The following is a 13,229-nucleotide window of genomic DNA, read 5'->3' on the forward strand; positions in this document are numbered from 1 at the left end:
TTAATGTTTGTACAGTACTTTGAAGATGGAAAGTGATAAGCATTATATTATTATTAGAGATGGGCCTGAACCAAAGCTCTGGATCTGAACAATGAGAGAGATCAGATTCCATGTCCACATTTTAAAATTGGGCCCTCTCTCTAGAATGGAGATAAAATAAAAATCTGGATTCAAACACCAACCTTAATAATTTGGAGGATAGAAACTGTGAACCCAGATCTGCATTTGTGTGGCTCAGGCCTGTTATTGTGGTGTGTGATATTGAAATGTTACAGTTCACTGTTGAAGTTTTGGCAGGTCCCTTGGCATGGGAAAAGCTTGAGGAATCCATAAATAAACACTATATCTGAAGGCTCTTCTTCTCCCCGTCCCTCTCTATAACTTTTCTCCACCCCCTGCTGATGTATGGTAGTTTGTGTCTGATGGGGCACACCATCCCTGTATAAACCCTCATACGAGGAAAGGGTAGTAGGGGTATCAGCAAGGGTGTTCAATACCATAAGGCTTGTTTTGAAATGGCGGGGAAAGGTAGTCGTCCCCTGTGGCCCTGTTTCTTTCCCCCACTCCACCCCCCATGGTATTTAGCTGGATGTCCACACTGGACCGTTTTGCAGATAGTTAGTGTTTGAGGTGGTTTAAAACTTCAATAAAGTGTCAGCCTCCGGTTGAGCCAACTTACTGCATGCAGTCTTAATTCCTGCTATGTCTGAGTCAATGACTGTGGCAGAACTGCTAATGGTTTTGTGGGAACTTAATGCTTTACACACAAATGGCCCATTAATAATGTTAACACTGACAGAGCTTCATAATCACTGAGCCCTGGTTTACACTATGAGTTTAGGTCGAATTTAGCAGTGTTAGATCGATTTAACCCTGCACCCGTCCACACAACAAAGCCATTTTTGTCGATTTTTGTAATCGACCCTGCTGTGTCGAATTTAGGGTAGTGTGGATGCAATTTGATGGTATTGGCCTCTGGGAGCTATCCCAGAGTGCTCATTGTGACTGCTCTGGACAGCACTCTCAACTCAGATGCACTGGCCAGGTAGACAGGAAAAGCCCCGCAAACTTTTGAATTTCATTTCCTGTTTGGCCAGCATGGCGAGCTGATCAGCACAGGTGACCATGCAGTCCCAGAATCGCAAAAGAGCTCCAGCATAGACCGAACAGGAAGTACTAGATCTGATCGCTGTATGGGGAGATGAATCCGTGCTATCCGAACTCCGTTCCAAAAGACGAAATGCCGGAATATTTGAAAAACTCTCCAAGGGCATGAAGGACAGAGATTATAACAGGGACCCGCAGCAGTGCCGTGTGAAGCCTACCAAAGAACCAGAGAGGCAAACGGCCACTCCGGGTCAGAGCCCCAGACATGCCACTTCTATGATGAGCTACATGCCATTCTAGGGGGTGCCCCAACAGCTACCCCACCCCTGTGCTTCCGTCCTCCCCCACCCCTCCCAGGCTACCTTGCAGCTATCCCCCCATATGTGTGATGAATTAATAAAGAATGCATAAATTTGAAACAACAATGACTTTATTGCCTCTGCAAGCAGAGATCAAAGTGGGGGGAGGGAGGTGGTGGTTGGTTTACAGGGAAGTATAGTGAACCAAGGGGGTGGGTTTTCATCAAGGAGAAATAAAGAGAACTTTCACACCGTAGCCTGGCCAGTCATGAAACTGGTTTTCAAAGCTTCTCCGATGCACAGCACGCACTGCTGTGCTTTCTAACCACCCTAGTGTCTGGCTGCGTGTAATCAGCGGCCATGCGATTTGCCTGAACCTCCCATAAACGTCTCCCCCTCCGTCTCACAGATATTGTGGAGCACACAGCAAGCAGTAATAACAATGGGATTACTGGTTTTGCTGAGGTCTAACTGAGTCAGTAAACTGCGCCAGTGAGCATTTAAACGTCCAAAGACACATTCTACCACCATTCTGCACTTTCTCAGCCTATAGTTGAACCGCTCCTTACTGCTGTCCAGGCTTCATGAGCCATGGGAGCAAGGGGTAGGCTGGGGTAGGTGCGACCACACGGTGCTGCCGATTAGGAGAGCAGCCTGAGGCAGAAGCCTCCAGCTGGCATGATGTTCCAGGCAGGACTGAATCTCCATTAGACGAAACTTAAGAAGAGAATGACCTGGAGTCATTTCCATTTTTGTCCAAGCGCACCCAACCAACCTCACCGAGACTGGCCAGGAGCACCCATGTCTGCCCAGGCGCCCCCTTAATTATTCATTATTCATTTTAGCTAAAGAAACAGATATTTTCCAAGATTCTCATCCTCATTCCCCTTGCAATTAAGCGTTGCAGATAATACTTACACAGTGTATATCTGTATAATAAATTTTCCCCTTTATGAATTTACAGGAAGACTAACCAGACTGTTGAAGTAACTCAGGAGTTTCTTGAATATCATGTGAATGGAGATGTGAGGAAGGGGCCCGTTTCAGATAACTACTTATTTACCCCAAATGGATCAGCTGTTGAAGAATCAAAAGCAGTGGGACTAGAAGTTGTTTCTGGAAACCTAGTGAGAGAGATCAGGCAATATTTTTACAGGTAAAGGTACTTGGGTGTGATTGAACCTCACTTGAATTTTTCATCCTCTTTACACATGTGGGAGTAATCCTGTACTGCAGTGGTCTCCAACCTTTTTACGCCAAAGATCACTTTTTGAATCTAAGGGCAACCCAGGATCTACCCTCTCCCTTCCCTGAGGCCCCGCCTCTTCCCCAAAGGCCTGCCCTGTTCACTCCATCCCCCCCTTTCTCTCCATCGCTCTCCCCTACCCTCACTCACATTCACCGGGCTGAGGTAGGGATTTGGGAGGGGGTGAGGGCTCTGGGCTGGGGCCGAGGGGTTTGCAGTGTGGGAAGGGACTCTGGGCTGAGCCTGGGGTAGGGGGTTGGGGTGCAATAGGGAGTGAGGGGTGCAAGCTCTAGGAGGGAGTTTGGGTGCAGGAGGAGGCCCCTGGCTGGGACTGGGGATTGGAGTGCGGGAGGGGCTGCGGGCTCAGAGAGGAAGTTGGGTGCAGGAGAGGGCTCCAGACAGGGGCAGAGTGTTGGGGTGTAGGAGGGGGTACAGGTGCTGGCCTCTGGAAGAGGGGGTCAGGCCCGGGGCAGGGGTTTGGGGTGCTGACTCTGGGAGGGAGCTCAGAACTGGGGGTTGGGGTGCAGGATCGGGTACAGGGTGCTGGCTCCAGGAGGGGGCTCATGCTGGGGGTTGGGGTGCAGGAGGGGGTTCAGGGTGCAGGAGGGTGTATGGGGTGCTGGCTCCAGGATGGGGCTAGGGTTTGGGGTGCGGTCTCTCGCCAGGCAGCACTTACCTCTGGCAGCTTCTGGTCAACGGCAGACACAGCAAGGCTAAGGCAGCTCTCTGCCTACCCCAGCCCCAAACCACTCCCAGAAGGGGCCAGCGCGTCCCTGGGGGGGCACATGTGGCTCTAGATGCTGCCCCTCTCTGCAAGCACCGCCCCTGTAGCTCCCATTGGCCTCAGCTTCCCATTCCTGGCCAATGGGAGCTACAGGGGCAGTGCTTGCAGGCAGAAGCAGCATGCAGAGGGAGACCCCTGTCACCCCGTGACTGTGCTGGCTGCTTCCAGGAGGTAATCAGGGAGTTTGTGTTAGTGGCAGCCCCACTACCATTGGAGATTGCGATCAACTGAGAGATCCTCTAGGATCGACCAGTCGATCGCAATCGACCGGTTGGTGGCCACTGCTATACACTCATCTCTAAACAATGACATACGTGTGTTGTACAACTCTTAGTGGATTCCGTTTAACATGTGACTAGTGAAGAAGACATTGGTTAAGTACCTAGTTTAATGGTGCAACTGTGGGTTTTGTTGTTGAGGTGAGGAAAGTTAGAAATGTGTGTTCAGTTGTGGGTTGGTTGGTTTGTTTTTAACATGGAGTGTCTGTGCAATTCAAAAACAAGATTCAAGTCTGCTGAGATCATGAATCTTCTATTTTGGTTGAATTTCGACAGGTCTCTAATTAGAGTACAAACTGCTATCTGCACATTGGAAAAAGAGCTAATTAAAGACAAAAAAGGGGACTGAATTCCCAACAATGAGGCATTCAGATCTCTTTTCTTTGAACTCTGAAGAACTAGCTACTTTTTCTCTATTTAAGAGTATTTACAGTCAACTACCTTTTAATTTTTTTTAGCTGATGGTGGTTTTATTGAAGTTTTCTGTTACTTTAAGTGAAATTGCAATGCAAGGATGGTTATTATGTCAAGAAAGATTTGGAATTACTGTACACATAGAAGATATAAAATGGAATTTGTATATGAAAATTCATGTACTTTAGATGGGAAAACTGAACTCAGGTTTATTTATATTTTCCCCGAATGTAAACATATTGTTTAAATTGCTATTTACAATACTTGTCTGTGTAGCAATTCAACTGGAAAGTAAATATATTCTAGATAGACTTTCCATTTGAATAATATTCATTTTGTATGTAAAGAATTATTTTTTTTTGCTCTATAGTAATAGAAGTGTCTACTGTAGTCTATACTTATGACTGAGAGTGAAAACAAGATAATATCCTTCCACTTAAGAGTGTATTAAGGAGAAATGACAGAAAAATAGCTATAATTTTAAACAATCCAAAATAAGAACATGATATAAAATGAATGCCCCCCCCACACACACACACACAGCACCTGGAACACCAAGGAATACTGTAGAACTTCCCTTTATACAAAGTGGATCTCTGAAATTTGAAAAGCTAAAAATCATTTCACTAGTTACACAAAGCAGATGAAATCCAGACAAAATACTGCAGGTTTATTAATAATACAAACTGATCTGATATAACTAATCAAATATTAGTTTAACTTGCTAAACTTCACATTATTTACTCTCTTGTTTTGTAGGAATATAACTGCTCAGGATTACATGTATGTGGCATATTCAAGAATCTACAGTGTACCAGGAGGTTATGATGACAAGCTGCTTTGCCACAGGATAGAGCAAGAATACAGGGTTGGACCTTTGGAACTAAATCGTGAGGCAATCTTCAGAACAAGCACAAATTTAAACACTAAGCAGACACTTCACGCTGACAACAATGGCTACCAGATGCAGAAGAGACCATACAAGGCCTTTGTGAATAATAGCGTGGCTCGGGTAGGTATAAAGCTGTAATCCAAAATCAAGTGTGTGTGCTGTTCGTGCTCCGTTATGTTGCACAAACTTAATGTTTTTGTCATTTGATTTATTGTGTGTCTTCAGAACTATTATCCTATGGTCCAGACTGCCTACATTGAGGATGACGGCATGAGGCTGATTCTGCTTGCAGAAAGATCTCATGGTGTCTCAAGTCAAGGAAATGGGCAAGTGGAGGTAATGAATGAAAATGTTTTTACAATAAAACAGTAATTTCATGGCTCCCTGTGATCTGAATAAAGCATGATGGCTGATGACCGTTCTGACATTTATCTTCATCATGCAGGTGATGCTTCATAGGAGACTGTGGAATAACCTTGAGTGGGACCTGAATTACAATCTCACTTTGAATGACACCTCAGTGGTTCGGCCAATGTTCTGGCTCATTTTAGGAACTAAGCCGGCCGCTGATGTTCTGTATCAGTCAAGTGCTCTGGCTTTAGAACACAGACCAGTTGTTATGTTTGGAGAGCTAACAGGTAACTGTTCTACTTACCTTTTTTAAAACTAAGAATTGTTCCTTTGTTTTGCCTAAAGTCAGACTCCTAAGTCTATATTTAGGTGCCTAAACAGCTGGCCCGCCTTTTCCAAGGTGAGCACCCACGATTTCTCATTGCCCTTTAAGAGGAGGTGCTGGATGATCAGCACCTTTGAAAATGGGGCTACTGTTCATGTGCCTGGCTCTGTAGATTTAGGACTCTAACTCTAGGCATCCATTGGCTGAAAATCTTGGCCACAGTAGCTAACTAAGAGAACTTTTGAGTCCAAGTTTAAAACATCTTTCAAATAAAAAAGACGCGTAGTGGAATAGCAGCAGCCAGGCTTGATGAAGCGTGCTTTACTGGGCACTAATATACTTTTCAGCCAGTTCAAGTCATGCTGCTTTCAGCTTAGTACTTCAGAACATCTGAAGAGAGAGTGCCTCACCCACTCCTGGTCTAGTTCAGACGGCGGGAGGGCACACTCTTCCCCTCCAAAAGCAGCGCGGTGCCGCTGGCCTGGGTCCTCTTTCTTGACATAACCATATTACATGATAGTTTTTTTTTTTTAAATTTATTTCACATTCAGACAAACCAAAGCTGCATCGAGAACGTCATTCTGTTCAGAGAGATCCTGTAACCCTCCCAGCTAACCTACATCTCCAGACTCTAAGCATTCCTGGGTGGACATACAGCTCCAACCACACTGAGCAGCTACAGAATATTTACAAAGGTAGGTTCTCTTTTTTAGCAGTAAGTCATTTGTAGATGGAGATTACTCAGTGTGTAACACTTACAAAGGCTATTTTTCTCTACCTCCTTTATTTTGTGACTATTGTTATTAATTATCTGTATTACAGTAGCACCTGAACTAGGTCAGAAGCCTCTGTGCTGCGCAGACGTATAATAAAGACAGACCCTGCCTCAACAAGTATAAGGGTCATTTAAGCACCCAACTCCCTTTGAAAATATCCCCCGTGAGATCTTTGAGGTAGAGTCTGTCTCTTACTAGATGTCTGTGCAGCATCTACACAATGGAGCTTGGGCTGGATTAAGGCCTTCAGATTCTACTGATGTACATAAGTCAATGCGAGTTGGACATTCCCCTGTATTTTGTACCTTTGAAAATCTCTTCCTGAAATCTTAGTTTAAGACAAGACATCTGAGGTGAGTAACTTCCAACAGAAACCTTGAGTTTTTAGCATTAAATAATAAAACCTGTTTTGGTTTTTTTAGGTATACGAAAGCAAGAGGATGCAGACTTCAGACGTGTACTTCTAAGAATCAGGCATATGTATGAAGTGGGAGAGGATCCTGTGCTATCAAAGCCTGCAACAGTGAATCTAAAAGTAAAATTAATCACTCCTGCTAAAGCACCGCTTAGGGGTTGTCTACAAAGTGGGGTAATGCACCCTACTGAGGTGTGATTTCTAAATGCGCTAATGTATTGTGCATTAATTGGCCCATGTCGAACTTTCTGGTGTGCACTAAAGTGTGCTTTAATGTAGAACTTTTTCAAATTGCACTATGTTAAAGTGCAATAGAGAACCTTTAATACACAGACCAGATACCGTGCATCACATTAGCATGCTTTAGAAATCACCCTCTGTAGAACACATTACCCCACCATGTAGATAAACCCTCAGCCTATCTTTGACTGCTGAAGAGGAATCTTGTTACAAAAAACATAACCTTCCTCTTCCTTTAATTGGAAACTACTCAAAAAATGGACCCAGTAATGCTGCTACTGAGACTACTGGCAAAACTCTGCCTCTGGCTGAGATTAGAGTTCATTTTTTCCCCTACCCTTCACCACAATAGCCATTACTAAGGCTACGTTTTTAGTCGTGGGTATTTTTAATAAAAGTCATGGACAGGTCATGGGCAATAAACAAAAAGTCACTGCTCTGAGACCTGTCCACTAAAATACCTGTGACTAAATCTTACCTGCTGGGAGGGGAGCGCTCCTGAAGACTGTTCCTGGGGTGGGAAGGTAGCGCAGGACGACGCCTCTTCTGGAGGGGACAACCTGGGGCCCTGCTGCAGCTGGGGGCGGCCTGGGGCTCCCTGCCATTGCTGGGGTGGGGAGCGATCCATGGCCCCACTGCCGCTGCTGGTCCGGGCGGTGAGGCGGCCTGCAACCCTGCCATTGTTGGTCCAGACGTGGCTGCTGCTGGTCTGGGCAGGGGACAACCCGGGGCCCCACCACCACTGGGCCCGGACTGCTGCTCCAGGGCAGCACTGGGAACCAGCTGCTTGGGGCTGCCAGAGCAGCGGTCGGTGTGGCTGCCCTGGGCTTCCCCAGCTGCTGGGGTGGTCCTGGGGTTAGCCGCACCAGTGCTGCAAAATTCACGGAGGTCACAGAAAGTCACGGAAGCTGTGACCTCCGTGAATGATTCGCAGCCTTAGCCTTTACCCGAGCTGAACAGCCATCACATTGACAGTAGAAAAATGTGCACAAGCATCTGTAGGATTGGGCCTATTGTGTAGATATTAATGTACTATTTGCTGTGATAACTTGAATGTTATAGATGCCCATCTGTGATTTCTTTGTGTTTAATGTTGTTACAAGTAGCACCTGAGATTACTGAAATGTAAAAAGTTTAGAGAAGGTAAACGTTATTTTTTTCTCTTTTTTTTCCTCAGTTGTTTTTTGTGTATTTGACAGCAATATGTGTCTGATCACTTTGACTGTGTCTCCTGTAGACAGTTTCCCCTTTTGATTGTTTGAGCAGCGATATTTTTTTTATTTTATTTTTCAATAGGAGATTGTGATTGTGACAGCACAAATCCTGGCTGGGGAACACAAGGGAAGATATAACGCCTGACATGGGATTTCTGCTTGACTGGGGATGTGGCAGTTGACCCAAAAGAGGAGGCTGCCCTCCTCAGTGTTAAGAACACAGTATCTAATAAGAACAATGAGGAGTCTATCTAATAAGTGCTCTGGTGACTTAAAAAGAGGGGATTCATTTGTGCTGAATCATCTGTAGTGGTTTTAAAGTATACACAGCTCTGATAGTAATTGCTGAGAGTGTTAAATCTTTTGAGATTACAGATCAAAATTCTACCCTTGCCCAGCTGCTCACTGAGCAGATGAGAGCTGCAGTAGGCATTCCCTTAAGTAACATTAATTGGATATCTTGGGTTTGTTTTTATATAGTCTCTGCTGAAAGGGTTGGGAACAGTGGAGTTGGTGGAAGAGCGGTCGCTCACAGGGACCTGGGACATAAACACTTTGGAGCGATGGAAATGGAAATCAGCACAACATCTAAGCAAAGGTGGGTGGGAAACTAGATTTTGTTTCCTTTTTTCAAGCCCCAAGCTCTTGACAGGACGTTGATGGTATTTTCGTTGGATGTTGCAGCTCAAGAAACAGTCTCACTGAGTAGATTGAAATGACCTAAAAGAGTTGTTATAGGTCGGGTTGGTAGCACAGCCTATTATTAAGTTTGCCTAACATTTCCCATTATAAGACCCTGTTTTCATTGCTCAAAACTTTGCCAAACTTTAACTGTTTGTGTGAAACTTTATATATTGGGTGTCTGCCTCAGGCTAAATGTTCTTCATAAATTTCAGCCAAAATGATTCCACTATTTCTGAGAATGAGGCTCAGGGAAAATATGTAGTTTTACGTGTGATAAAAATGGTGGTGACCTCGTCTTTGAGAAGTTCAGCCAGCCCCCTACTTTAGAGCAGGAACTTGAAATTTGACAGCTGAGTGGCTTTTGAAGGATATCCCTTTTGCCAGGCCTGTGAAAATCTGCCCACATTTGGCCAAACACTGCAGATTGCACGTGCTTGGGAGACTTGCTAAAACTTGGCAGCTAAATTCCCCATACATTCCATCTGTACTGAGCATGCTCCTATCTGGGGCAGAGCAGGATTTTCTCTGCAATTGCTTCTCTGGGCTGCTGTGAACCAGGCTAGATCCAGGCATTGGTACTGAGAGCAGCAAGACTGTCTCTCCTGTGCTCTCAGTGACTCTCCTACTGGGCCCAGGCACCATGGAGGAGGAAGCAACCTGATTCAAAAGCAGAGGGTGACAAGAGCTAGTCCTTGGAGGAAGGGTAGGGGAGTAGATTGGGACAAGGATTCTGAGGGGAGGGTGGGATACTGGAGGCTGGCTGGGGAGGATGTAAGGGAAAGGAAAACTATGGGATGGGAGAGTGGCAAAATTGAGGTTGGCTGGGCAAGGAGACTGTGACGGGGAGCCAATGGAGTGAGGGGAGACAGATCTAATGGGGAGCCAGGGTACGGGAAAAGAACAGGGATTGGCTGGGCAAAGAGACTGGGACATGGAGCCAAGGGAGCCCGATGCTGAGACTGGAGGAGGAGCCTGGGGAGGGAAGCTGGGAGCCAATGGGGACAAGGAATGTGGGTGCGGTAGAGAGTGACTGGAAGCCAGGAGAGACAGTACAGACAAGGAAATGAAAGGGGGGAAATGGGACTAACTGGGCAAAGAGGTGGGAGGAGGAGTTGTAGTGGAACTGGAAATGGTTGGGCAAGGAGACTGGGACAGGGATGAGAAACCTGTGGAGACTGGAAGCCCACAAGAATAGAACTGGGTAAGAAGCTTAGCATTCTGTCCCTGACACAGAGTTCCTATGTGATGCTAGACAAGTCACTTATATCAAACTTTTCAGCTGTAGTCACTAATGGTATGTTCCTCATTTTTCGGGTGCCTGATTTGAGACTGGGACCTGATTTTCAGAAGTACAGCATTTACATCTGCAGCTGAAGTCAATGGGAGCTGTACTTTGAACATAGAAATACTATATAATGCTAAGTGCTCTGAAAAATCAGATCCAGGTGTCTCAAATTAGGCATGCAAAGTTGGGGTACTTGACCTTAATCTCAGGGTTTCTCAGTTTCCCATCTGTAAAAATGGCGATGATAATACCCCTCCCCCCTTATCTCAAAGGGGTGTTGAGAAGATAACAATGTTTTTGAAGCACTTAGATACTGTAGTGATGTGCACCATAGGAAAGCCAATGAGCAGGGTTTGTATAATGCAGTAAATAAGGCCTGGAGCCACATACTGAACAATGGAAATAAAACAAAATATTGAATAGTTGCTCATTATGTGAGCACTGTCCATTCTGTGCACCGACTCTCAGTAGGTGCAATCTTGGACAGAGGACTGGATTGTCAGTGTTCTGCACTGAGCGTCCTTGACTCTAGAATGTCTTTCCCTTGGATATTCATTGGAGTGTGTCTGAGGCATCTATCACAGTAACGCTCAGACCCAAGTTGGTGCATTTGTTTATTTTTTACCATAATTCGTATAAGAGGTGGTTAGAAACCCAGATCAGAAAACCCACAGACTTTGGGGAAGTTGAGTTCCGTATCCAAACTGTGTGGTCTGGACTAATTTCAAGTTCGTTTGTGGTTGTGTATTTGTTGTATTGCACAGAGGCTCGGGTGGCGGTATTTTACTTTGTTTCTGACCTCTATTGCGTTTTTTTCCTTTTTTTAAGCATCTTACTTTATTTGTGGTTCTGGGTTTTGAGTTATGGTTTAAGGTACACAGAAGTTGCAGTAGTTAATATTGAATGTTAATATAAAAAAAGAGTTTCTTGAATTGTAATCTTGGCCAAGCCACTGACTGCATGACCTTGAGAAATGTAGGCAAACATAGGTAAGACACTAAGAGCTCGTCTACACTTAAAATGCTACAATGTCACAGCTGCGCTGCTGTAGTGCTTCAATGTAGACTCTCCCTAGAGTGACAATGTAGACTCTCCCATTGGCATAGGTAATCCACCTCCCAGAAAGGTGGTAGCTAGGTCAACAGAAGAATCCTTCCATCGATCTAGTTCTGTCTATACTGGGGATTAGGTTGGCTTAACTACACGCTCAGGGATGTGGATTTTTCACACTCCTGAGTGACGTAGTGAAGCAGATTTAATTTTTTAGTGCAGGCTTAAGTGAATTGCAGAGCCACCTCAGTAAAGCAGCAGTTTTGGAATATTAAGTGTTGGATTTTTCTCTCCATTAGCCTGGACACTCTGGAAATGTGCACCTTTTTTTCTGCCTGAGTGTATCATTAGGGTGGAACTAGTATCAGTAGCATGAGGCAAAGGGTGACAGGTGAATAATGTACAGTATATTTTAAAATTATGAATGTGTGTTCCTTAGAGTTATAGGTGCAGCTGTTTAAATTAGAAAAGAAAATCTGTTCAAACATAAGTGGATCAAAAATGTTGAGACAGCAAAATACTATGTGCATTTGATTTGAAATAAAGTTTTTCAGAATAAATGACAAATCATAAACACCTGCCTATTTGCATTTTATAGGGCTCTCCTGTAATACAAAGAAGACCACAGAAAACTCTACTGTGACTATTCACCCAAAGGAAATTAGGACCTTTTTTGTGTATTTTCAAGGTCAATGAAAGTTTGCAGAGTATTCCTGGGCCAACTGTTGAATAACCTGCTGTTGGTTTTTTTTGTTTGTTTGTTTGTTTTTAAATGAAGCAACTGTTTTGAGAACCTTTTTCCTAGTATTGTAAATGGAAGGAATAATTATTCTGTAATAAACTGTAAAACTTGGTTAAATCATCAAAATTAGTTGCTGGCTCATTTGCTTCTTTTTAAAGGAAATGACCCCTTACTTTCTTAGGTCAGTTATTTAAAACATGCTTTTCTTGACATTGAAAGTGTTTAGCTTGAAAATAGAAAAAAAGAGGAAAAGATCTGACTGACTGTGACTCCATCTATACTGCAGTACAAATGTATCAGCCAGGACATGAAACTGGGAGGCTGTGACTGTATTTCTTTGCATTGTTAAATCCATTTCAGTTCTATCTATTTTTAAATTTAAAAAATGGTGGGCTTTGCCTGGATTATTTAGTCTCTTGTTCTCATAAAGAACGTAAAGCTACAGTTGCCTGCCAAGTTCAGACATGTACACTGATTGTGAGAAATGTTCATTAATAATTATATTGGGAAGGAGTTACGTGTGAAGGATTACATTTAGGGTTATAGAAGTGTTAGTTACAAATAGTAAGAACTGCATTTATTTTAAGGTAACCTATTTTTTAAAAACACATACAGTGGTGTGCTTTATTAGCTAAAGAAATGCTCATCATCGTAGAGAATTGGATTTTTTAAAACAAAATGAAATATGTTTCTCTATTATCTGCTCAGCTCTAATTAATGAGGCCCTATGGTGCCTCATTGTGCTGTCATATAGACCTGTGTAGATATGCTGAATGAAATGGAGTTACTCCAAATTTAAACCCATGTCACTGAGATCAGAATCAGGTCTGTCATTTTTAGTATTTTGAATTGCATCAGAAACTGTGAATTCTGCTTGCTGCAGAATGGTGCAAAATATTGCATGCTGTCTCCCTGCCTAGAGGGAGAAAAAAGGGAAAGAAGAACATAAAGCAAATAGGGGATTAATGTGGCCTATTGCTTCAAAAGTAATGCTAGTATTGAACGTTTAGTTTCTTTGTATTTCCTCTGCTTAATAGTACCAGTAGTCACAGCTAGCTTTCACATAACACCTCATTGAGGTCTTAGATAATAATGAAAATAGCATTTTACTGTTATATTTTTCATAG

The 13,229-nt window shown here is 43.8% G+C and overlaps 1 protein-coding gene across 2 annotated transcripts in view; it reads left to right on the forward strand.

The window, feature by feature from the left end:
* MAN2B2 (mannosidase alpha class 2B member 2) overlaps positions 1–12,200 on the forward strand; it is a 61,903-nt gene extending 49,703 nt beyond the window's left edge. For both annotated transcript variants that reach the window (XM_045018595.1, XM_045018594.1), the window contains exons 12-19: positions 2,371–2,562; positions 4,888–5,140; positions 5,246–5,356; positions 5,466–5,658; positions 6,248–6,391; positions 6,895–7,007; positions 8,822–8,939; positions 11,959–12,200. In XM_045018595.1, the coding sequence (XP_044874530.1) occupies positions 2,371–2,562; positions 4,888–5,140; positions 5,246–5,356; positions 5,466–5,658; positions 6,248–6,391; positions 6,895–7,007; positions 8,822–8,939; positions 11,959–12,056 (1,222 nt within the window). In that variant the 3' untranslated portion in view covers positions 12,057–12,200. The remainder of the gene's footprint in view (positions 1–2,370; positions 2,563–4,887; positions 5,141–5,245; positions 5,357–5,465; positions 5,659–6,247; positions 6,392–6,894; positions 7,008–8,821; positions 8,940–11,958) is intronic.
* The last annotated feature ends 1,029 nt before the right edge of the window (positions 12,201–13,229 follow it).

This window comes from Mauremys mutica, chromosome 5 (genome assembly GCF_020497125.1).
Source record: "Mauremys mutica isolate MM-2020 ecotype Southern chromosome 5, ASM2049712v1, whole genome shotgun sequence".
In the NCBI taxonomy this organism is placed as follows: domain Eukaryota; kingdom Metazoa; phylum Chordata; order Testudines; family Geoemydidae; genus Mauremys; species Mauremys mutica.